Raw genomic sequence first — 27,621 nt, 5'->3', positions numbered from 1 at the left:
CAAAATCTTCATGCATCTTAATTGAACGAACTTTTTAAACTTAATTCTTTCAATATTCTTCCCAGATTGCACGCATACGCGTTTGGAATATTGAACTGTGTAGATGCAGTTTTAGTTCCGTTACACACTACAGCGAGAATGCGTCTGTCGAGCTATAAAAAATGATTTCCTTTAGCAGGAGTAACAGCTGACATTGGTCCTGATCCTACATGTAACTTAACCTATAATTGTAGCCTATAAAATTTTTATTTTTTGAATGAAATTAAACAGTTAATAGAAAGTGAGATGTTCAAATTTATGTAACATTATCGCATATCAAACCCAAAGACCTTGTATAGTAATATATACAAGGTCTTTGATCAAACTGCCTTCCGTATGGAGTAATAAAATTCTATAGAGAGATGGATTCACTGTGTAGCAACATGTCTCGCTGCGAATACATAAGCATTGCTATACAATTCTTCATTTAATTAATGTATTAATCAGGTTACAGTAATTATATTATAAAATTGTAAATTAAACTATGATTTCAACAGATAATGCACATGTATTTATGTTATAATAATACGAGAAAAGTGCAGTGCATGTAATTAACATTGTTAAACCTGTATTTCGCTTTTCGCAATTGACATTACTGAATAACATCGAGTTTCTTTATTGCAGTAATCGATATTCATCTATTTCAACTTCACAATGCCTGAATAGGTTAAGTATTCGTAAATATGCAATTATTAATATTTTGTGATCGAATTTAGGGATATATTATTTACATTTTTATTTTATTCACGAAATAGTGACATTACTATAGAAAATGTTGGGGTTCTTCAACTATCTGGCGATATTTACCCGAGCTTCACACCATTGTCAAATTCACTTTCGTAGATATAATACATGCAAAAAATCAAATTTAATGCTGTTTAAATTGTATAACTGAGATGTAAATTTAAATAAAATATGCATAATGTATTAAAGGTGAAATTTAGCAGTCTTCATCCCTGATTAAATTTCAAACTTATTTACGTGCTAATGTTTAGGATTTACCTTGCTTGACTAGTTTCAAAGTCTTGTGCTTCATTGTCGAAAGACTAGTGGAGACTCCACTAGTCTAGATTTTCTGCAACTTCGAAGTAAAGCCACGATTGAAGTTTGCTTTCGTCAAATGTCGATTGTGAATACTGTGATGTGATGATGACGAAAAAAGGAAAACGTTTTAAATACGAAAGGAAACCTAACACTACACAAGTACACTGTGTAACTTTCGTGGCATGGAGTGAGGATGACTCCTGCACTGAACCAGTTACGTACCATATAAATCCATTGCGCGGTAGCCCATAGAGGACCAAGGACTGCCAGCCTAATGCTGACCTAAAGTTCACATACCTCAGCAGAGGTGAACGATCATCCAACCAGTCCAGGGGTAATGTGCAGTTAGTACGGTGAGCCCCAATCCGTTATAGCTGGTTTTCGAAACTGGATTCCCTTCTCACTGTAGCTCCCGAAATTCATCATGATGCTGGGTGGACACCGATCACATACACTAGTCGAAATTTCATGAGAAAATTTCTTCATAACAAAGTTTAGAACTAGTGCTCTCTTCGCAAAGCTCGTCCAAGACAAGGTCACGCAGATACGACGCTGGAAAGCAACATATGTGTATGTGTATGTATGTATTTATTCACACTGCAAATGGGTATATACCCGGTGGCAGTGGTAACTAATTACACTCAATAATGACAATTAATAATAAACACAACTAATAAAAACATTAATTAATAATAATGATTAATAATACTAATAATAATAATGATAATAATAATAATAATAATAATAACAATAATAACAATAACAAGGAGCATCCTAAATTAAATGAAGCATGATCACTTAAAATAATATTTAAAGTAAATATAATTTGTATCTTAACCCTAAGTTCGAACTAAGATCCACGAGTGGACAAGTTTATACCTGCACAAGTACCTTTCGGCACTACACTAATTTTCGCTGTCAACTCACTCACTGCACTGATTCTACCTGATTTCACTAACACTTCAAAACCATTTCACTGTTCAAATACTTTGCACAGCCACTTCACTGACACAAACACACTTCACTTACACAATAGACTTCACTGACACTACACACTTCACTGACACAACACACTTCCTCACTGATAGAACACTTCAAATAACAAGATATCAATTACACCCTTTAAATAGTTACTACCGTCTATTAGTAAAGTCCTTAAGCCTATTTTTAAGTACATTTTTGGTTATTGGTAAAGCCTTTAGTAAGTCTGCAGGTAAAGCATTCCAGTCCCTGATAGTACGATTGAGAAAAGAAAACTTTCCAGTGTCCGTCCTCTGTCTTCTTTCCCTCAATTTATATGAGTGGTCGTTCCTTGATGATATTAATAATGGAAAAAGATATGAGATGGGGCTTGAACCCAAGACCGTGAGTTTGATACTGCGTTAGCAATGCGCCGAACTGTGGTCGGCAGGATAATCTACACAAAGCAGTGTAGACTTAATTTGGTAGCCTGCATTGTACACGACGCGTGACGTCGGCAGAGCGGCGCCTTGCCCAACACTTCACCCACGCCCGCCCCAATGAGGAAACTGTCACGAGGCGAGAAGGCTGTTCATCTCCACTTGTTAATAAGTTGCCCTGCTCAATTTTCTTGTCTGTTAAACCCTGAGAGACAGGACCTGGTGCTGAGCTACTTCAACCACAAGACGAAAGAAATTTGTCAGCGGGGAGATGAAACTTGTCCGCAGAGACTAATAAGTCCAAACTTTCATTGCGACTTTGTGTTCAAACTCGGAACCTTGAAGCGACATGCTTAAAATTCCTCAAAGCACGGGCAATCATAGTAATCAAAATATATTACGTCACATCATAACATGTCCTATGCCGTAAATGACTTATTTAACATAGTATATTACGCATTTTGAGAGTAATAAATTATAAAGTATATCAACCAACAAATGTTAGGTTACAACTAATCTTGCTACAGCTCCTATAGTGTCGTTCTTATCATAGTTTCTACTAATATTAATTTTACGACTAATATTGTTACTTCTATTGTTATGATTACTTTTCTACTACTGCTTTATCTGCTACCTTATTACTACGTTCAATTATTGCTCCGATCTACTACTATTATCCCTGCTCTAATTCTACTACAACCTCCATCTCTGTTCTAATTCTACTGTTATTCATACTCTTTGTTGTAATGTTACTACTATTTATCACCTTTGCTCTAATTCTACTACTACCGCCATCTCTGTTCTAATTCTACTGTTATTTATCATCTTTGTTGTAATGTTACTACTATTTATCGTCTTTGCTCTAATAGTACTACTACCGCCATCTCTTTTCTAATTCAACTGTTATTTGTCACATTTGTTGTAATCTTACTACTATTTATCACCTTTGCTCTAATTCTACTGTTATTTGTCATCTTTGTTGTCATGTTTACTTCTGTTTATCATCTTTGCTCTAATACTACTACTACCGCCATCTCTGTTCTAATTCTACTGTTATTTATCATCTTTGTTGTAATGTTACTACTATTTATCGTCTTTGCTCTAATAGTACTACTACCGCCATCTCTTTTCTAATTCAACTGTTATTTGTCACATTTGTTGTAATCTTACTACTATTTATCACCTTTGCTCTAATTCTACTGTTATTTGTCATCTTTGTTGTCATGTTTACTTCTGTTTATCATCTTTGCTCTAATACTACTACTACCGCCATCTCTGTTCTAATTCTACTGTTATTTATCATCTTTGTTGTAATGTTACTACTATTTATCGTCTTTGCTCTAATAGTACTACTACCGCCATCTCTTTTCTAATTCAACTGTTATTTGTCACATTTGTTGTAATCTTACTACTATTTATCACCTTTGCTCTAATTCTACTGTTATTTGTCATCTTTGTTGTCATGTTTACTTCTGTTTATCATCTTTGCTCTAATACTACTACTACCGCCATCTCTGTTCTAATTCTACTGTTATTTATCATCTTTGTTGTAATGTTACTACTATTTATCATCTTTGCTCTAATAGTACTACTACCGCCATCTCTTTTCTAATTCAACTGTTATTTGTCACATTTGTTGTAATCTTACTACTATTTATCACCTCTGCTCTAATTCTACTGTTATTTGTCATCTTTGTTGTCATGTTATTTCTATTTATCATCTTTGCTCTAATTCTACTACTACCACCACCTTTGCTCTAATAAAATTCTACTATTATTACCTCTGATAAATTCTGCTGCGCTACGTCTACTCTGGTATTCTTATACTAATATTACCTCTACTCTGAATCCTACTACTATTATCTCTGCTCCGCTAGTGCTATCACATCTGTTCCACTTCTACTATTTTCTCTGATATTCTGCTCTTTTATTTCTATTATCATTTCTACTGCTATTTCCTTTCCATTACTATTCGTATTGCTATTTCTGTTCCACTACTGTTTCTACTGCAGTATTAATAAAACTACTATTAATAATAAAGGTATTATTTAATATTGTTAATATTATTTCATAACGCAGGCAGTGTTCTGAAGTCACTGATCTGCAGATGTGTAATATTCTTGCTTTGTATTATTCTCGACCTGACAACAGGACATCCGATGAAACTGTCTGATTTGTGTCATCAGCATCTCCGTAGAGCCTCACCCAATACAACACAGTAGGCTACAAGGAATTAGCTGAAAAATATTCATGCACTCGGCGTGGTACGAATCTCCGGCAGTATTTTTACCCTGCGATAAAAAGTGTGCCTTATCCTTCGCATACTATGCGGCAGCTATTTTGAAATTAACGCTGGACTAGAACGAATCAAACCCGGTAAGCGTACATGTGTATATCGTATCGGATTGTATTTAAGATAACTTTGACTCAACTTGAAGGATCCTCCGCACTAGTTAGTTCAAACCCTAATGCACATTGTCTCTGTGGTTACAAATAATTTTCTACGTCGAATTAAATTGTGCGCACAGTTGATGGAGCATTACGGAACACCTGTTTCTGTCACGTCCGCGTACATTTTTCATATTTCCGCTACGTTAGGACGAAATCATAACATTTTTTTGTTCATATCCTCATCTTCTGCACATTCGCTTCTTTAATTTCCGTTGTTGTACGGCAAATTTAACCTCGTAAAGAGTTACACAGGAGACGACATAATGTTCCTTTTTAACGGAATCGTCCCAATCCTGTCGGACGTCCCTGCTATTTCCAGCTACAGCTAATAACTGGTGAAAGGGGAACAATGTCGCATACACTCAATTCCAAGAAAACCTTCCACACTGCACAATATGTATTGAATATTCAGTATTTGCTGTATCTGGCGCTGAAATTCGTTCCCATGAATTATTCATGTAGATTAAATATTTGTTGCATTTGTTTTGTTTTACAAAACCGGCATCACTTCAACAAATACTAGGCCTACAAAATAAACACTTTTTTTTGCATATGATTAGATTTATAGGACAATCTATAGAGGAGAATATGTTCACATTAAAAATATAGAAACAATCTTGAACTGTAAATATGAACAGAGAGATCGAAAACAGTGGTCGTTTTGGCAATAGATAGATAGGTAGATAGATAGATTTATTCGTTCCAAAATATTCTTACATTTGCTTTACAGCATAGAATACAGCATAGAATAAAGAACATGTCCAATTCTTACGTTTAACAATAAAATGCAATACATATAAAATGCAAATATGAAATATGTACAGAATTAATACCTTAATAACAATAATAGTTTATACAATGTAATATGCAAATTAAGCTTTCAGGAATAAATCCCTGTAAAGTTAATTTGAATAATTTCGAGGGAAAAATTGTTCCGAGGCCGGGTATCGAACCCGGGACCTTTGGTTACACGTAGCAACGCTCTCCCAACTGAGCTACCCGGGAACTCTACCCGACACCGATCCATGTTTACCATTTAATAGTATTAAAATATTTACACAGTACTGTGAAATGTCAAGAATTCATCTACAGAATAGAAAGTGTGAGATATTAAGTAATTTTTTAGTTTTACCTTAAATAATGCAGGGTTTTGGCTATGATTCTTAATGTCTTCAGGAAGACTATTGAACATTTTTATCGCCATGTAACGTACTCCCCTTTGAAAGGATGATAAATTTGATGATGGCGTATGAAAATCATTCCTTCTGCGGGTATTTATACTATGTATGGCTGAGTTAGTTGGAAAATTTTCTTTATTACATAAGAGGAAATTTATTGTAGAGTATATGTATTGATTTGTTAAGGTCAGAATCTCTAATTTTTTTTTAAATAATCTACATGATTCTCTAGCCTTTGCTCCAAACTATTATTCTAATGGCTCTTTTTTGTAATAAGAATATATTTTTACTATCTGCAGAATTTCCCCAAAATATTATTCCGTAGGACATAATGGAATGAAAATAGGCAAAATATATTGTCTTTAAGATACTGCTGTTTACAAATTGTTGTAACGACCTAATTGCGAAGCATGCTGAGCTAAGTTTGGGGGTTATTTCTTTGATATTATTTTTCCAATTTATTGTACCCATGCGCTCCGCTGCACCCGTTAGAAATAAATATAAAGTAATTACATAATTAAAATACGACATTTGATCCAGGGAACATTCGTGTTTGATAGAAGGATAAATCGTTTAATATGTTACATAATTTAAATTGCATCCAAATAATTAAAATGCGATCATTTTGGTCCAGAGACCACTCATTGGTGCAATGACAATTCCTTTAACATGTTTCTAATTTTTATTACATGCAACCATAGTTTAATGAACATTGACATCATTTAGATTTAATGTGTATACTTTATTTTACTTGTTATAGGTTTCCATTGAATTATGGTAATAACTTAATTTTAACCCTTGTTTTTCTACGTATTCAGTAAATGGCGTTTGGCCCACTATGGTTCTGAACCCTTCAAATAACTTAAATTATATTATATTATATAATATTACATTACACATATTATATTATATTATATTATATTATATTATATTATATTATATTATATTATATTATATTATATTATATTATATTATATTATATTATATTATATTATATTACATCAGAAGTTACTGTAATAACATTATAGCATTATGTCCATCTAGAGAAACTACACTTTCCAATGGTGAAATAATAATTAATTATACAAATCGGTTAATTTAGCTTCCGATATTACTTCATACAAACACAGAAACATTCTCTATAGGCTATCTTTCATAGCTTTCGATTGTTGCTGTCCAAGGCCCCTTATAGACGAAGTCATTTGTTTTTTATTTCATTATACGGCCTTAGATGGTAGTTATTTTAATTTTAAAACTCATTTATCTCATTAAATATCAGTCCTATCAAACCTTTTCAAGGAATAAAATTTATCGCAAATTAGTTTTAAAGAAACTTTTGTTATGTAACATTTTTCACAAAAATCAATAATAAGCGAGATATTTCGATTTATTTAATTCAGGTCCCCTTGTAACCCCCCTTTTAAATAATGTATTTAGAGTGGCATATAGCCTAAAATCTAAGTTACAACGTACTTAATTTATATTCCAATTTTCATCGAAATCCGTTCATCCATTATCGCGTGAAAAGGTAACAAACATACAGACAGACAGACAAAAATTAAAAAAAAGCGATTTTCGGTTTCAGGGCGGTTAATTATATAATATGTTAGGACCAATTATTTTTGGAAAATCGAAAATTACCAGAAAAATTTCGGCTACAGATTTATTATTAGTATTGATTAATATGCAAACCAAGAAATTTGGTTGTTGATGTTTCTAGTAGAGGTATATTGTTGATAGTTGTGTCCAATGTTTCAGATGCAATAGGATGCAATGCAAAATTAATTTGCTGCAAACCATAAGTAATATTAATTAACTGAGCTATTTATTTTAGCATATGATTATAAAAAAAAGTTTACAGGTTACTGTACTTAATGTTGAGGGCTTTTATATTGGTGGAATTCTTCAACTTTTGTGCTGAGTGTGAGAGGCAGGTTTGTGAACTCTAGTTGTGGTTTTGAGCTGCGGCGAACAGTACGCTAACGGCGCTTTCAGAGTATAATTTAACGAAAATTAGCAGTTCGTGTTATTCTGTACAGTTCAACGTCCTGGATATTAAACACACAATGTGTGAAATAACTTTTGCAGAGGTGAAATTTCTACTCTCAGTAAATGTTACACAAAGCAAGGTAGAATTACAAATGCAGAAATGAGAGCAGATGGATATTTGCAATAAGAGATAAACCATATAGATGCCAACAAAATTGAATATATCAGCTGAATATCAAATTTACAACATAGACCATAAGGAAAATAGACGCAGCAAACCTACAACTACGCAGCACTGAAATCATAAATTCATATGATTGCTATTTTAATGATATTTTTAAATTGTCGTCAGTTTTTTGGTCTGAAGCCGTGTGCATGTTCAACCAAGACTGAAAGAGTTTCTAAGTGGTGTGTTAGTCGTGTTACTGCCTTTTGCATTCCAGACAACACAATTATTCTAAAGGTTGTTTCGACAGTTTCGCTTTTATAGTTTCGATACTACTTCTGTAGCGGGTGAAATGATTGGCATCGTTGAAAATTCATTCAGACTAGGTAACTCATGGATGGGAGAAGTTCACTCTTTTGTTAAGGGGGAAAGTACATCATTGGCCTGCATAAATTTACTTACTTACTTACAAATGGCTTTTAAGGAACCGGAAGGTTCATTGCCGCCCTCACATAAGCCCGCCATCGGTCCCTATCCTGAGCAAGATTAATCCGTTCTCTATCATCATATCCCACCTCCCTCAAATCCATTTTAATATTATCCTCCCATCTACGTCTCGGTCTCCCAAAAGGTCTTTTTCCCTCCGGCCTCTATAACACTCTATATGCATTTCTGGATTCGCTCATACGAGCTACATGCCCTGCCCATCTCAAACGTCTGGATTTAATGTTCCTAATTATGTCAGGTGAAGAATACAATGCGTGCAGTTCTGCGTTGTGTAACTTTCTCCATTCTCCTGTAACTTCATCCCTCTTAGTCCCAAATATTTTCCTAAGAATATTATTCTCAAACATCCTTAAAAATGTAGTAAAATTAATTTTTATATCTCAGCTACTATAAAGTTAAATCAACAAAACTTTTCGTGCTTGATATAAATATTGTAAGCCAATTGTATTCAGTTAGAATTAGAGTGGGGGATCGGAAGAGAAGGCCTATTGGCCTTAGCTCTGTCAGATTAAATAATAATAATAATAATAATAATAATTATTATTATTATTATTATTATTATTATTATTATTATTACTAGCCGTACCCGTGCGCTCCGCTGCACCCGTTAGAAATAAATATAAAGTAATTACATAATTAAAATAGGACTTTTGATCCAGGGAACATTCGTGTTTGATATAAGGATAAATCGTTTATTATGTTACTTAATTTAAATTATATTTGCATAATTAAAATGCGATCATTTTGATCCAGAGACCACTCATTTGGTCATAAAAATGATTTTAGGAAATACAGGAAACGAATGTACAGAATAGCCTATCAAGTTTTCTGTGCATAAGAAGCTATTTTAATCTTACCTGTCCTCGATTGACTCAGAAGTAACTGTAATAACATTATAGCATTATGTCCATCTAGAGAAACTGCACTTTCCAATGGTGAATTAATAATTAATTATACAAATCGGTTAATTTAGCTTCCGATATTACTTCATACAAATACAGAAACATTATCTGTAGGCTATCTTTCATAGCTTTCGATTGTTGCTGTCCAAGAACCCTTATAGACGAAGTCATTTGTTTTTTAATTCATTACACGGCCTTAGATGGCAGTTAATTTAATTTTAAAACTCATTTATCTCATTAAATATCAGTCCTATCAAACTTTTTCAAAGAATAAAACGTATCGAAAATTATTTTTAAAGAAACTTGTATTATGTAACATTTTTCACAAAAATCAATAATAAGCGAGATATTTCGATTTATTTAATTCAGGCCCCCTTATAACCCCCCTTTTAAATAATGTATTTTGAATGCCATATAGCCTAAAATCTAAGATACAACGAACTTAATTTATATTCCAATTTTCATCGAAATCCGTTGAGCCATTATCGCGTGAAAAGGTAACAAACATACAGACAGACAGACAGACATACAAACAAAAATTTCAAAAAAGCGATTTTCGGTTTCAGGGTGATTAATTATATATGTTAGGACCAATTATTTTTGGAAAATCGAAAATTACCAGAAAAATTTCGGCTACAGATTTATTATTAGTCTAGATTAGGACTTATATTGCTAATTAAAACAATCATTGTATGTATAATAAGAGGATTATTGTCACAAAGATTTTTATTTTCATACATTTTATTTCTAATTTCCCATACTGTTACTATTATTTACATATAAGGATTTAATATTACTAACAATAATAGTTACGTAACATCAATTATTTTTATACTCTATTATTATTAATATTATTATTATTACTATTTTTATTATTATTATACACAAATTACACTTTATAAAACACTATTAAAGATAATATTAAAGTTGTATAATTTTTTTACAATCGTAAAGCATTTACATAATAAAATGTACAAGTAATTAAATATCTGCATGATCCTTTTACTGGAATGTTTTAAAGCCCTGCATCAACAACATAGTCTAGGACCTTATATCTATTCCTTCAGGAAATGTCTTCATCCTAATAAAAAATTTGAGATAATGTAACGATTAAGAAAAAAATTCTTGTAGAAATAGGTAAAAGATCCTAGACTGTGTTGTTGATGTAGGTCCTTAAAACATTGCAGTAAAAGAATCATGCAGATATTCATTTAATTGTGTATTTTGCTTTACTGTTGTAAAAAAATTATGCAACTTGATATTATTTTTACAGGTAATTATTAGCTATTTTAATATCTGAATAGTGTTTTATAAAGTGTAATGTATGTATATTAAGCATGAAAAGTTTTGTTCATTTAGCTTTTATTGTAGCTGAGATATAAAAAAATGAATTTCACTAAATTTTTCCGCGCCAATGATGTACCTCCCCTCTTAAAGGATTAATTGACGCTAGTCGTAAAGTCTTCTTAGGTGGGTGAATTTCCGTACAAATGCTAGTTTTGAAGGATTTGGATGAGAGTATTTCTGAATATAAAAGTAAATGAATACGTTTAGAATCTCATTGTAAACCGCTATGCCCACTTGCCGTTTATATCGCTTTAAATTTCGTAAAGGGGGAATGAACTGCGTGGAATTATCGCCCTTGTGACGAAGACTGCAGTGACAAAAAGTGTGACGAAAGGTCCTCGGAACATTTTTGCAGTGAAAAATCCGGTAATCATAAATCCATACCGAAAATAGCCGCGTAGAGCTCGTATAGTGTATTTTGTATTGTATTGTATTGTATTGTATTTATTAACATTCCATGGTATTCATACATGCTTACAGCTAGAATATGGAACAAGTCAAAAAACTTAATACTATTATAAAATCTTAATTTATAGTCACAGTCTAGATGAAATATATACAGACGAGATTTGCAATATAGTCTACTAGTACAACACAAAGTTCTAGTATCGAGTTCATGAAGTGTTATTGAATGTCATGAATTCAACTACAGAATAGAAGGCGTGAGAAATTAGGTACTTCTTTAATTTGGCCCTAAATAATTTTATGTTTTGAGTTTCATTTTTTATATCGACAGGGAGGCTATTAAAAATTTTTACTGCCATATAACGCACTCCTTTTTGATAGCACGATAGACTTTCCGATGGAGTATGAAAGTCATTTTTTGACGTGTATTTATGCTATGAACTGTTGAATTAGTTACAAAGTTTTCACGATTACATACGAGGAAGATTATTAATGAAAAGATATACTGACAAGCCATGGGCATTATTTGTAGTTTTTTTAAAATAGTCCTACACGATTCCCTAGATTTGGCACCTACTATTATTCTAATTACTCTTTTTTGTAATAGAAATATATTGTTACTATCTGTGGAATTTCCCCAGAATATTATTCCAAAACTCATTACCGAGTGGAAGTATGCAAAGTATATTGTTTTTATGGTATTGATATTTACTATCTTTTGCATAGATCTAATAGCAAAACAAGCTGAATTTAGTACTAAAGACTGTATCCTGAGTATAAAAACGAGTGAGACATTTACATCACTGAAAACATTTGTTTTTATGCAACTGTAGCCAGAAAGTACTGCCCTCTCGTGTTTACAATTTCCGTGAGTGGATGTACGCTTCACATCTGAAACAGTGACGGAGCACTGAATAATTAAAGCCGAGAATCAAACCAAGTGTTACCTGAAGCTAAACGCCAGGTCACAGAATTAAAACCTGTCCAGTCAGGTTAGCTGCAAAGGATCCCCAACATCTGCCACGTGCCGCCACTGTGTTCATCCCTCCTTTCACTTGTCAACCTTTGCTCTGAACTACGCTTTGAGTGAGACCACGTGCGCGGTGTACTGTAAACACAACACGTGTAATGCCGAACTTTCTGCTGTATTCCTTGCTCACATACGTTGACTGAGGCCCACATAATGAAATTTAAAATGTATTGTAACACTGAAAAAAAGTCTCTTGTGATATTTGACGCGAACACAGGTTTCTGCAGCCATACAGCGGAGAATGCTTGTGTTGCGATTTAACTTAAACTTTTGGTAGAATTTTTGTATTACTTACAAATCAATTATTCCGAAATGATGAACATGAAATAAAATCATTTTCGTAAAAAGAGTATGTAACAAAAAAGGCACCCAAAATTGAATGCTAACAAAAAATTATTTATATGAAATCAGCTCTAATAATTTTTACTCAATTTATCTATTTTATTTTATTGGGTTATTTTACGACGCTGTATCAATATCTAGGTTATTTAGCGTCTGAATGATATGAAGCTGATAATGCCGGTGAAATGAGTCCGGAGTCCAGCACCGAAAGTTACCCAGCATTTGCTCGTATTGGGTTGAGGGAAAACCCCGGAAAAAACCTCAACGAGGTAACTTGCCCCGACCGGGATTCGAACCCGGGCCACCTGGTTTCGCAGCCAGACGCGCTGACCGTTACTCCACAGGTGTGGACTCAATTTATCTATATCTATACTAATAATAAATCTGTAGCCAAAATTTTTCTGGTAATATTCGATTTTCCAAAAATAATTGGTCCTAACATATATAATTAACCGCCCTGAAACTGAAAATTGGTTTTTTGAAATTTTTGTTTTGTTTGTATGTCTGTTTGTCTGGACGTTTGTTACCTTTCCACGCGATAATGGCTGAACCGATTTATATGAACATTGGAATATAAATTAAGTTCGTTGTAACTTAGAATTTAGGCTATATGGCATTCAAAATATTTTATTTAAAAGGGGGTTATAAGGGGGCTTGAATTAAATAAATCGAAATATCTCCCTTATTATTAATTTTCATGAAAAATATTACATGACAAAAGCTTCTTTAAAAACAATTTCCGATAATTTTAATTCCATGCAAAAGTTTGATAGGACTGATATTTAATGAGATAAATGAGTTTCAAAATTACAATAACAACGCCATCTAAGGCGGTGTAATGAAATAAAAAACAAATGACTTCGTCTATAAGGGGCCTTGGACAACAACAATCGAAAGCTATGAAACATATTCTATAGAGAATGTTTCTGTGCTTGTATGAAGTAATATCAGAAGCCAAATTTACCGATTTGTATAATTAATTATTAATTCACCTTTGGAAAGTGTAGTTTCTCTAGATGGACATAATGCTATAATGTTATTACAGTAACTTCTGAATGCTCTCTGGACCAAAATGGCCGCATTTTAATCATTTAAATACAATTTAAATTAAGTAACATATTAAACGATTTATCCTTCAATCAAACACGAATGTTCCCTGGATCAAATGCCCTATTTTAATTATGTAATTACTTTATATTTATTTCCAACAGGTGCAGCGGAGCGCACGGGTACGGCTAGTTATAAATAAAACGACAGGCAAAACCGTGGAAACCTAGACTTTATCATCAGAATGTTTCTCAATGAGTAGTGAATTAGTATCAGCTTAATAATGACGCCATTGGAAAATTTCTTCAGACAAAAATTTAAAGAATTTTAACTTTCGGCGCTGGACCTTGGATTCATCTCGCTGGCACTATCACCGTTTCATTCATACGCTAGATAATCATAGTGGTTCATAAAGCGTCGTAAAATAACCCACTAAAATAAAAAAAAAGATGTACCAGAAGAATCTTTAAACAGGTTATACATGAATGACTAATTGTGAGGCGTTGCTATAGTGATATTGAATTTATTGACTGTGAAATAGATACTTCTTCCTTTTGAATGTATATTTTGACGATGTAATTTCCAACTTCCTATATACTGATCTCTGGCAAATAAAATAATAATAATAACAATGATAATAATAATATTATTATTATTATTATTATTATTATTATTATTATTATTATTATTACTGTATCACTCCAATTCGAAGCGACAAACATGTAACAAAACGATTAGTTCAAATTATTAAAAATGTTTATGAACATTTAAAAACTAAGAGAACAGTGTTAAGATTCACAACAAAAATAGTTCTGTAGAAGTATATCCATGTCAATATTTAAAAGATTGCTTATGTAGGGGAAATGTTCTACTTCGGGGAGGGGGAAAAAATAAATTGGAAACACCAAAAAGAAACAATGCTTTGCGAAATATATTAATTTAGGCGTGATATAATATTATGTAAAAATCAATTAAAATATCGCTCAAATTAGCTTGTCCTTCAACTTTATTCTCAGCGATGTCCGGAGAAAAACCGCGGATAATGAACACGCGTTCCCAAACTATGGGAACACTGTAATGAAAATCTTACAATCAGTTGACTTAAGTTTACTTTAAATGTTTCTTATTTCAAGAACGAAATATTGCAACATTTCTTTCTTCAGACATAACCAGTTCTTAACTGATGATGGAAGAGTGGAACAGAGAAAAATTCTCTCCGGCACCGGGATTTGGACCCGGGTTTTCAGCTCTACGTACTGACACTCTATCCACTAAGCCACACCGGATTCCCATCCCAATGTCGGGTCGAGAGAATTTTTCTCTGTTCCACTCTTCCATCATCATATGATGACGCAGAAATTCTACACTGAAATATATGTAGGTACTTCGGTACATCGTAATATACAGTTCTTAACTGTCAAGAGCACACACCAGACTAAACGCAGACTCATTCCTAACTATTATTAAGGGTTATAATTTCATAGTACCACAAGTTCTGCTTGAGAAATGGGAGATAATTATACTATATAGCCTATAAATTTAATATAAAATATCGGATTCCGAGGAATACTAAAAAATTTCATTTCTGCTTGTGTGAATATCAGAATTTTTAGGTTCTGCAGAATACAAGTAGAACACTATGGACGAAATTTGTAAGAAAGGGTTTGTAGAATGGTATTCGTGATAGACTCTGGCTCCACAAATTCCTTTTGTATCCTTTCAGCGCAACTGTTACCTTAAAATAGGATGTTACAATTCATGTGATCTTTCTGTAAATACCCGATTTCCGATCACGAATTATGTCACTGCCAGTCGTTGATCACGAAGGTATTTGTCTGTCAGTCGTGATCTAAATTTGGTTTTTACTATTTTCATTGTTGAAAATAATTTTTCACAAATGTAAGTTGTAGCGAACATGGCTTCAACAGAGCAAGCGAAAGAACGAAGCTTCGGATATTTATTTTTTGGCAAAGATTTGAAAGTTCAACATTTGTCAAGTCCTTACATCTAGCTTTCATTTGACATCACATTGTAAATCATTGAGTTCAAATTGAAGAGCTAACCGCATTATTTATACATCTGCTGAAAAAGGGTCGACGTACAGAGATGATAATAATAATAATAATAATAATAATAATAATAATAATAATAATAACAACAACAACACATTAACCTTTTAATGTTTCATCAGTAACATGTAGTATAATGCCGTTTTATATTATACAACCGTTTTCCTCGTAATACTTGTGAACAAATCATACATTTAATATTCTCATCATATTGGCAGCAAAAAAATGCGTCCTTCCATCCTACTTGAAACTTTCGTTTTTGTAGAGGTACATGGTTTCGAGAGAGACATTGCGACGATACGCCACTCGCAGGTCAGAGACAAATACAAATGGAACGGAGTTTGACTCCAGTGAGTGAGAGGGTGGGGGTTGGGGGAGGCAGGAAGTAAGAGAAATGCACAGCTATCATTGCGAGCCACAATGTGCTCATGAATCATATTTTCGCCACGGTTGGTATAAAATATCGGATTCCGAGGAATACTAAAAAATTTCATTTCTGCTTGTGTTAATATCAGAATTTTTAGTTTCTGCAGAATACAAGTAGAACACTATGGACGAAATTGGTAAAAAAAGAACTTGTAGAATGGTATTCGGGATAGACTCTGGCTCCACAAATTCCTTTTGAGTCCGTTCAGCGTAACTGTTACCTTAAAATAGGATGTTACAAATCTTCTGATCTTTCTGTAAATATCCGATTTCCAGAAAAATCCCGAAAGTTTAACTATCCCTTGCATGCAATTCCGAATCAGAGATAATTTCCCATATTTCTATCAAGAAAACAGGGTAGCAATCAGCTTTTGTAGTAGAATGGGATAGTCGCTTATACGATGATCTTGTTTAAAAACAAATTAGAACATAGGCCTACTGTTACACAGTTATTTTATAAACATTGTTCTATTTTATGTGCTAAACTAAACTTGAATTCCAGCCAAATCCCTGTATATGAACGGAGTGATATGTGACAAGATATAACCATAATACTGGCAAGCGAAAAGCTCTGGAAAAAATGTTATGGTCAGCTTGAGTCATAAATCCAAGTAGCAGCTTGAAGATTAAAGGACAAGGGCGAGTTCTTGAAAGGCTGTGCGCCTGACTCGACTAGATTTTGGCCTACTTTAGCTGAGTGGCAAAACATTCCTGTCACGTCAAGCTCGTGCCGAAATATGCAAACAACTCTCCGCTCGTGTTCACACGTCGCCGGTTCAAATGAACGTGTCAGGCGCTAACTCGGCGGCAGAATTTGTTTGTGCTTGCGGAGGAGTCTAAGGAGAATCGATAGGATTACTTTGGAATGTGTCCGCAATACAAATTCCGTGCTATAAGTCAATTCTCTAGGCTTCGACTTGACGCTTTAGTCATAGTTCTCTTTCCTTTGTTATTACAATGATATGTACTGCATCACAAAAAACGTATTCTGCTACAAGACAAAAATAGCTGATTCTAGTTAACTGAAGTGTCCTGAATCCGAATCTGAAGAGAAAAATAGCTGATTCTAGTTAACTGAAGTGTCCTGAATCCGAATCTGAAGACAAAAATAGCTGATTCTAGTTAACTGAAGTGTCCTGAATCCGAATCTGAAGAGAAAAATAGCTGATTCTAGTTAACTGAAGTGTCCTGAATCCGAATCTGAAGACAAAAATAGCTGATTCTAGTTAACTGAAGTGTCCTGAATCCGAATCTGAAGAGAAAAATAGCTGATTCTAGTTAACTGAAGTGTCCTGAATCCGAATCTGAAGAGAAAAATAGCTGATTCTAGTTAACTGAAGTGTCCTGAATCCGAATCTGAAGACACAAATAGCTGATTCTAGTTAACTGAAGTGTCCTGAATCCGAATCTGAAGAGAAAAATAGCTGATTCTAGTTAACTGAAGTGCCCTGAATCCGAATCTGAAGAGAAAAATAGCTGATTCTAGTTAACTGAAGTGCCCAGAATCCGAATCTGAAGAGAAAAATAGCTGATTCTAGTTAACTGAAGTGCCCTGAATCCGAATCTGAAGAGAAAAATAGCTGATTCTAGTTAACTGAAGTGTCCTGAATCCGAATCTGAAGAGAAAAATAGCTGATTCTAGTTAACTGAAGTGTCCTGAATCCGAATCTGAAGAGAAAAATAGCTGATTCTAGTTAACTGAAGTGTCCTGAATCCGAATCTGAAGAGAAAAATAGCTGATTCTAGTTAACTGAAGTGTCCTGAATCCGAATCTGAAGAGAAAAATAGCTGATTCTAGTTAACTGAAGTGTCCTGAATCCGAATCTGAAGAGAAAAATAGCTGATTCTAGTTAACTGAAGTGTCCTGAATCCGAATCTGAAGAGAAAAATAGCTGATTCTAGTTAACTGAAGTGTCCTGAATCCGAATCTGAAGACACAAATAGCTGATTCTAGTTAACTGAAGTGTCCTGAATCCGAATCTGAAGAGAAAAATAGCTGATTCTAGTTAACTGAAGTGCCCTGAATCCGAATCTGAAGAGAAAAATAGCTGATTCTAGTTAACTGAAGTGCCCTGAATCCGAATCTGAAGAGAAAAATAGCTGATTCTAGTTAACTGAAGTGCCCTGAATCCGAATCTGAAGAGAAAAATAGCTGATTCTAGTTAACTGAAGTGTCCTGAATCCGAATCTGAAGAGAAAAATAGCTGATTCTAGTTAACTGAAGTGTCCTGAATCCGAATCTGAAGAGAAAAATAGCTGATTCTAGTTAACTGAAGTGTCCTGAATCCGAATCTGAAGAGAAAAATAGCTGATTCTAGTTAACTGAAGTGTCCTGAATCCGAATCTGAAGAGAAAAATAGCTGATTCTAGTTAACTGAAGTGTCCTGAATCCGAATCTGAAGAGAAAAATAGCTGATTCTAGTTAACTGAAGTGCCCTGAATCCGAATCTGAAGAGAAAAATAGCTGAGTCTAGTTAACTGAATTGCCCTGAATCCGAATCTGAAGAGAAAAATAGCTGAGTCTAGTTAACTGAAGTGCCCTGAATCCGAATCTGAAGAGAAAAATAGCTGAGTCTAGTTAACTGAATTGCCCTGAATCCGAATCTGAAGAGAAAAATAGCCGATTCTAGTTAACTGAAGTGCCCTGAATCCGAATCTGAAGAGAAAAATAGCTGATTCTAGTTAACTGAAGTGTCCTGAATCCGAATCTGAAGAGAAAAATAGCTGATTCTAGTTAACTGAAGTGTCCTGAATCCGAATCTGAAGAGAAAAATAGCTGATTCTAGTTAACTGAAGTGTCCTGAATCCGAATCTGAAGAGAAAAATAGCTGATTCTAGTTAACTGAAGTGTCCTGAATCCGAATCTGAAGAGAAAAATAGCTGATTCTAGTTAACTGAAGTGTCCTGAATCCGAATCTGAAGAGAAAAATAGCTGATTCTAGTTAACTGAAGTGTCCTGAATCCGAATCTGAAGAGAAAAATAGCTGATTCTAGTTAACTGAAGTGTCCTGAATCCGAATCTGAAGACAAAAATAGCTGATTCTAGTTAACTGAAGTGTCCTGAATCCGAATCTGAAGACAAAAATAGCTGAGTCTAGTTAACTGAAGTGTCCTGAATCCGAATCTGAAGAGAAAAATAGCTGAGTCTAGTTAACTGAAGTGCCCTGAATCCGAATCTGAAGAGAAAAATAGCTGATTCTAGTTAACTGAAGTGCCCTGAATCCGAATCTGAAGAGAAAAATAGCTGATTCTAGTTAACTGAAGTGCCCTGAATCCGAATCTGAAGAGAAAAATAGCTGATTCTAGTTAACTGAAGTGTCCTGAATCCGAATCTGAAGAGAAAAATAGCTGATTCTAGTTAACTGAAGTGTCCTGAATCCGAATCTGAAGAGAAAAATAGCTGATTCTAGTTAACTGAAGTGTCCTGAATCCGAATCTGAAGAGAAAAATAGCTGATTCTAGTTAACTGAAGTGTCCTGAATCCGAATCTGAAGAGAAAAATAGCTGATTCTAGTTAACTGAAGTGTCCTGAATCCGAATCTGAAGAGAAAAATAGCTGATTCTAGTTAACTGAAGTGTCCTGAATCCGAATCTGAAGAGAAAAATAGCTGAGTCTAGTTAACTGAAGTGCCCTGAATCCGAATCTGAAGAGAAAAATAGCTGAGTCTAGTTAACTGAATTGCCCTGAATCCGAATCTGAAGAGAAAAATAGCTGAGTCTAGTTAACTGAAGTGCCCTGAATCCGAATCTGAAGAGAAAAATAGCTGAGTCTAGTTAACTGAATTGCCCTGAATCCGAATCTGAAGAGAAAAATAGCTGAGTCTAGTTAACTGAATTGCCCTGAATCCGAATCTGAAGAGAAAAATAGCTGATTCTAGTTAACTGAAGTACCCTGAATCCGAATCTGTATTCATAGTTTTTGTATCACGTCAGGTTTTTCTGTAATTTTGAAAAGAAAAATGAAAAAAAAAGCCGTCAAATTTGGCAAAGTTCAAGATTAAAAAAAAGAAAAATTGCTGATTCTAGTTAACTGAAGTGTCCTGAATCCGAATCTGAAGAGAAAAATAGCTGATTCTAGTTAACTGAAGTGTCCTGAATCCGAATCTGAAGAGAAAAATAGCTGATTCTAGTTAACTGAAGTGTCCTGAATCCGAATCTGAAGAGAAAAATAGCCGATTCTAGTTAACTGAAGTGCCCTGAATCCGAATCTGAAGAGAAAAATAGCTGAGTCTAGTTAACTGAATTGCCCTGAATCCGAATCTGAAGAGAAAAATAGCTGATTCTAGTTAACTGAAGTGCCCTTAATCCGAATCTGAAGAGAAAAATAGCTGAGTCTAGTTAACTGAATTGCCCTGAATCCGAATCTGAAGAGAAAAATAGCTGATTCTAGTTAACTGAAGTGCCCTGAATCCGAATCTGAAGAGAAAAATAGCTGATTCTAATTAACTGAAGTGCCCTGAATCCGAATCTGAAGAGAAAAATAGCTGATTCTAGTTAACTGAATTGCCCTGAATCCGAATCTGAAGAGAAAAATAGCTGATTCTAGTTAACTGAAGTGTCCTGAATCCGAATCTGAAGAGAAAAATAGCTGATTCTGGTTAACTGAAGTGCCCTGAATCCGAATCTGAAGAGAAAAATAGCTGATTCTAGTTAACTGAAGTGTCCTGAATCCGAATCTGAAGAGAAAAATAGCTGATTCTGGTTAACTGAAGTGCTCTGAATCCGAATCTGAAGAGAAAAATAGCTGATTCTAGTTAACTGAAGTGTCCTGAATCCGAATCTGAAGAGAAAAAGAGCTGATACCAGTTAACTGAAGTGTCCTGAATCCGAATCTGAAGAGAAAAATAGCTGAGTCTAGTTAACTGAAGTGCCCTGAATCCGAATCTGAAGAGAAAAATAGCTGATTCTGGTTAACTGAAGTGCTCTGAATCCGAATCTGAAGAGAAAAATAGCTGATTCTGGTTAACTGAAGTGCCCTGAATCCGAATCTGAAGAGAAAAATAGCTGATTCTAGTTAACTGAATTGTCCTGAATCCGAATCTGAAGAGAAAAATAGCTGATTCTGGTTAACTGAAGTGCTCTGAATCCGAATCTGAAGAGAAAAATAGCTGATTCTAGTTAACTGAAGTGTCCTGAATCCGAATCTGAAGAGAAAAATAGCTGATTCCAGTTAACTGAAGTGTCCTGAATCCGAATCTGAAGAGAAAAATAGCTGATTCTGGTTAACTGAAGTGCCCTGAATCCGAATCTGAAGAGAAAAATAGCTGATTCTAGTTAACTGAAGTGTCCTGAATCCGAATCTGAAGAGAAAAATAGCTGATTCTGGTTAACTGAAGTGCTCTGAATCCGAATCGGAAGAGAAAAATAGCTGATTCTAGTTAACTGAAGTGTCCTGAATCCGAATCTGAAGAGAAAAATAGCTGATTCCAGTTAACTGAAGTGTCCTGAATCCGAATCTGAAGAGAAAAATAGCTGAGTCTAGTTAACTGAAGTGCCCTGAATCCGAATCTGAAGAGAAAAATAGCTGATTCTAGTTAACTGAAGTGCCCTGAATCCGAATCTGAAGAGAAAAATAGCTGATTCTAGTTAACTGAAGTGCCCTGAATCCGAATCTGAAGAGAAAAATAGCTGATTCTAGTTAACTGAAGTGTCCTGAATCCGAATCTGAAGAGAAAAATAGCTGATTCTAGTTAACTGAAGTGTCCTGAATCCGAATCTGAAGAGAAAAATAGCTGATTCTAGTTAACTGAAGTGTCCTGAATCCGAATCTGAAGAGAAAAATAGCTGATTCTAGTTAACTGAAGTGTCCTGAATCCGAATCTGAAGAGAAAAATAGCTGATTCTAGTTAACTGAAGTGTCCTGAATCCGAATCTGAAGAGAAAAATAGCTGAGTCTAGTTAACTGAAGTGCCCTGAATCCGAATCTGAAGAGAAAAATAGCTGAGTCTAGTTAACTGAATTGCCCTGAATCCGAATCTGAAGAGAAAAATAGCTGAGTCTAGTTAACTGAAGTGCCCTGAATCCGAATCTGAAGAGAAAAATAGCTGAGTCTAGTTAACTGAATTGCCCTGAATCCGAATCTGAAGAGAAAAATAGCTGAGTCTAGTTAACTGAATTGCCCTGAATCCGAATCTGAAGAGAAAAATAGCTGATTCTAGTTAACTGAAGTACCCTGAATCCGAATCTGTATTCATAGTTTTTGTATCACGTCAGGTTTTTCTGTAATTTTGAAAAGAAAAATGAAAAAAAAAGCCGTCAAATTTGGCAAAGTTCAAGATTAAAAAAAAGAAAAATTGCTGATTCTAGTTAACTGAAGTGTCCTGAATCCGAATCTGAAGAGAAAAATAGCTGATTCTAGTTAACTGAAGTGTCCTGAATCCGAATCTGAAGAGAAAAATAGCTGATTCTAGTTAACTGAAGTGTCCTTAATCCGAATCTGAAGAGAAAAATAGCTGATTCTAGTTAACTGAAGTGCCCTGAATCCGAATCTGAAGAGAAAAATAGCTGAGTCTAGTTAACTGAATTGCCCTGAATCCGAATCTGAAGAGAAAAATAGCTGATTCTAGTTAACTGAAGTGCCCTGAATCCGAATCTGAAGAGAAAAATAGCTGAGTCTAGTTAACTGAATTGCCCAGAATCCGAATCTGAAGAGAAAAATAGCTGATTCTAGTTAACTGAAGTGCCCTGAATCCGAATCTGAAGAGAAAAATAGCTGATTCTAATTAACTGAAGTGCCCTGAATCCGAATCTGAAGAGAAAAATAGCTGATTCTAGTTAACTGAATTGCCCTGAATCCGAATCTGAAGAGAAAAATAGCTGATTCTAGTTAACTGAAGTGTCCTGAATCCGAATCTGAAGAGAAAAATAGCTGATTCTGGTTAACTGAAGTGCCCTGAATCCGAATCTGAAGAGAAAAATAGCTGATTCTGGTTAACTGAAGTGCTCTGAATCCGAATCTGAAGAGAAAAATAGCTGATTCTGGTTAACTGAAGTGCCCTGAATCCGAATCTGAAGAGAAAAATAGCTGATTCTAGTTAACTGAAGTGTCCTGAATCCGAATCTGAAGAGAAAAATAGCTGATTCTGGTTAACTGAAGTGCTCTGAATCCGAATCTGAAGAGAAAAATAGCTGATTCTAGTTAACTGAAGTGTCCTGAATCCGAATCTGAAGAGAAAAATAGCTGATTCCAGTTAACTGAAGTGTCCTGAATCCGAATCTGAAGAGAAAAATAGCTGATTCTAGTTAACTGAAGTGTCCTGAATCCGAATCTGAAGAGAAAAATAGCTGATTCTAGTTAACTGAAGTGTCCTGAATCCGAATCTGAAGAGAAAAATAGCTGATTCTGGTTAACTGAAGTGCCCTGAATCCGAATCTGAAGAGAAAAATAGCTGATTCTGGTTAACTGAAGTGCTCTGAATCCGAATCTGAAGAGAAAAATAGCTGATTCTGGTTAACTGAAGTGCCCTGAATCCGAATCTGAAGAGAAAAATAGCTGATTCTAGTTAACTGAAGTGTCCTGAATCCGAATCTGAAGAGAAAAATAGCTGATTCTAGTTAACTGAAGTGTCCTGAATCCGAATCTGAAGAGAAAAATAGCTGATTCTGGTTAACTGAAGTGCCCTGAATCCGAATCTGAAGAGAAAAATAGCTGATTCTGGTTAACTGAAGTGCTCTGAATCCGAATCTGAAGAGAAAAATAGCTGATTCTAGTTAACTGAAGTGCCCTGAATCCGAATCTGTATTCATAGTTTTTGTATCACGTCAGGTTTTTCTGTAATTTTGAAAAGAAAAATGAAAAAAAAAAAAAGCCGTCAAAATTGGCAAAGTTCATGATTAAAAAAAATTAATATGACTATTTCGTTTATATGACGTCATTCCATTTTCGACCAATGAAATGTAATGAAATTTTAAATTCCAACCAATCACAGTCACACTTTGCGATAATTTTTGCACCTAGATTTATCGCTTTCAATCTATCTCATGGCCGTTCTTTTGTTTAGTCGTTGTCGCCAACTGTTTCCCCGTAATTTGATGATCATGAATACATTAAGATGCAACTACACGGTTAAACTTTTCTTTCAACTTTAAAGCAATGAATGCAAGATTGAAATTTAATATTAATATATTTACGCAGTGAAGACGACGTTCAAAACGGCGCACCATGTGGACACAAAATATTCATACATCTTAATTGAACGTACCTTTTTAACTTGATTCTTTGCATATTTTTCCCAGATTGCACGCATACGCGATTGGAATATTGAACTGTGTAGATGCAGCTTTAGTTCCGTTACACACTACAGCGAGAATGCGTTTGTCGAGGTATAAAAAAATGCTTTCGTGTAGCACTCATTGTAAGTAACGGTCGAAATAAGACACAGCTGACATCGGTCCTGCTTCCACAGGTAACTTAACCTATAATATTGTAGCCTATAAAATTTGTATTTTGTGAATGAAATTAAACAATTAATAGAAAGTCAGATGTTCAAATTTATGTAACATCATCGCATATCAAACACAAAGACCTTGCATAGTAATAATAAGGTCTTTGATCAAACTGCCTTTCGTACGGCGTAATAAAATTCGTGTTTTAATTAGCCCTATCTATACAGAGATGGCTTCACTGTGTAGCAACATGTCTCGCTGTGAATACTTAAGCATTGGTATATAGCTGTCCCCACTGTTACTGTTAAATTAAATTATGATTTCAGCAGATAATGGAAAAGTATTTATGTTATAATAATAACAGAAAAGTGCAGGACATCTAATTAACATTGTTAAACCTGTATTTCGCTTTTCGCAATTGGCATTACTGAATAATAACATCGAATTTCTTTATTGCAGTAATCGATATTCATCTACGAGTATTTCAACTTCACAATGTCTGAATAGGTTAAGTATTCGTTAATATACAATTATTAACATTTTGTGATCGAATTTTAGGGATATATTATTTACATTTTTATTTTATTCACGAAATAGTCCTAATAAATGCCACTCGAGGTCTGAGATTTCCCAGATAAATCTACTCGCTTCGCTCGTGTATTTATCGGCATATCTCAGACCTCTCGTGACATTACTACAGATAAATTAACAAATGAGTGTGATATATTAACAAATCCCATTGTTCGATACATACAAGTGTGTTACCATTTTGTGTATACGTTAATTTTTTTAAATGTTATATCTATTTCAAAATGTAGCTTACTGTACTTTTGAATAACCTATATATAGGTATCAATAATATTGTTTTCTCCATTTTGTTATTATTACGATTTAAGACCTATATAGTCGTATATAACATGTAAAAGGTTTTAAAATATCATATAATGTGAATTGACACACATATTTCCATTTAATTTTGACTATGACATTATCTGTATCAAATAGATATGAATGAGGTATACTATATTACAGCGTAATGTGTTGTGATATATTTCATCGTGTTTTATTGCGATATGCGATTGAATGTTATGCAATGCTAAGTACTGTATTTCGCTGTGATTGTGACATGTAAGTTGTTTTAGGTTATATGAACCATCTTCTTTAATGTCTCTGTTTTTCGTTGCAGGCGTCGGGATGCTGGGACCCGCCTACAAGCTCAGTAAGTCCATCATTCTCCTTTTATGCCGGTCGATATAAATATCGTTAGCATATACGTTGGATTCTTTACGATACTTTGATAGGATGGAGATATTACAACAACAAAACTTTAGAGATTTGAAACGGTGGAAAGCATTAGCTTCACTGGATGGATTGGGTTTATTGCATACACCAGGCAGCTGGATTAGGATAAGAGACGTCTTCAACAGCTAATGGCTTCTAAATTATCCAGTACTGAGAACATGTTTCATAATAGCTAATTCTGAGATACCAAGTTGATAGACGGATGGATGGATGGATGGATGGATGGATGGATGGATGCGTAAGTGGATGGTTGTATGGACTGTTTAAAGAATGCATCGATGCATGGATCATTTGAAGATACAGGGTGTGTATGTTTTTTTTTAATTTAGTCTCGTCTAAGATATAGGCCTACACTAATAAAATTTATTTACGCTTGGGACAAATGTTAAAAGGCATCATGCAAGTTGCAATTATTGTACTCACTAAGCAGCGGATTTATGCCTATATGCCTATTTTAATCCTTAACCTGAAGGCGGAAGATTTTAGGTTACATATCCATTTTAAGACGTTGTGAGTATTATATGCGAATTCTATAGTGCCTATAATTTCCTATTTCACTAGTAAATGCCTATTTGTTTATAAATGCCTAAAAGTTGCCTAAATATCCGTATTATATATTATACTTGAATTTACTGACCATTCTATCGATATTTTTTTGAATCTGTAATTTGTTTATTTTTTATCCAGCAGAGGGAAGTGATATAGAACTATCGATAATTCTGTGTGTTACGTTTTATTGCCAGCAGAACGCGGAGAAATCGAATAATTTTAAATCAACCAATAAGAAAAAAATGTATTTCGAAAGCCGTATGAATCATTGCGGTAGTTGACTAGGGTAGTTGTTTTAAACTGTGTATCCGTTTTGTGAGTTTGTGATTTGAGTATGGAGTTGAGTTTTCTGCTGTAATACGTGAAGTATACCGTGGAGATATGCCAAAGCAAAAGTCATCAGAAGCACTGATTGGAAAATACATTGACTTTACTGCGTTCCCACTGGTTTGGTCCCCAGCTGAGATTGGATCCCTGAAGTATTGCCCATCACTTCATGTGAAGTGGAAGGGAGTTTCTCCTAATTTAAGAACATTCTTACAGCCAACAGACATCAGTTCTCATTACAACATTTGGACGCATATTTAGTTATTCAGTGCCATAATGACATTCCCGTAGAAAGTAATGTATAATGCAACGCTATGGTCGTGTTAGCTATTGAGAATTAGAAATTGTTAGTGCCTTTTTAAACGCCTATTTTAGAATTTTGAATGCCTATTTTGCCTGCCTATGTCAACTGTTTTTAGTGCCTAAAAATCCGCAGCTTGATAATCACATTATAAAATAAGCTACTAATATTAATCTGAAAGCTAAGTTATTGCGCTGTAACCAGGGGAGACCACGACTCAGATGGGCGGATATGTTTGTGAAAACGACGGGAAAACAGTGGTCAAGAAAAGCAAGGGACAGATCTCAGTGAAAAGAACTAGGACTAATACGAACTAGAAATGGTTAGGAATGCTACAGTGTATAGTGTTAATAGCTTACTACTGCTATACAGGGTGATTCACGAGGATTTACCGGCCTTTACGGAGCTTATTTCT

The 27,621-nt window shown here is 34.4% G+C and overlaps 1 protein-coding gene across 1 annotated transcript in view; it reads left to right on the top strand.

Annotated features, from left to right (window-relative positions):
• Window positions 1-27,621, top strand: part of LOC138708721 (uncharacterized) — a 470,957-nt gene that overhangs the window by 293,579 nt on the left and 149,757 nt on the right. Inside the window, exon 3 of the mRNA XM_069838834.1 lies at window positions 25,914-25,946. Within this exon, the coding sequence (XP_069694935.1) occupies window positions 25,914-25,946 (33 nt within the window). The remainder of the gene's footprint in view (window positions 1-25,913; window positions 25,947-27,621) is intronic.

Source organism: Periplaneta americana, chromosome 11, assembly GCF_040183065.1.
Source record: "Periplaneta americana isolate PAMFEO1 chromosome 11, P.americana_PAMFEO1_priV1, whole genome shotgun sequence".
Taxonomy (NCBI): domain Eukaryota; kingdom Metazoa; phylum Arthropoda; class Insecta; order Blattodea; family Blattidae; genus Periplaneta; species Periplaneta americana.
This window is presented reverse-complemented; position numbering and strand designations above follow the sequence as displayed.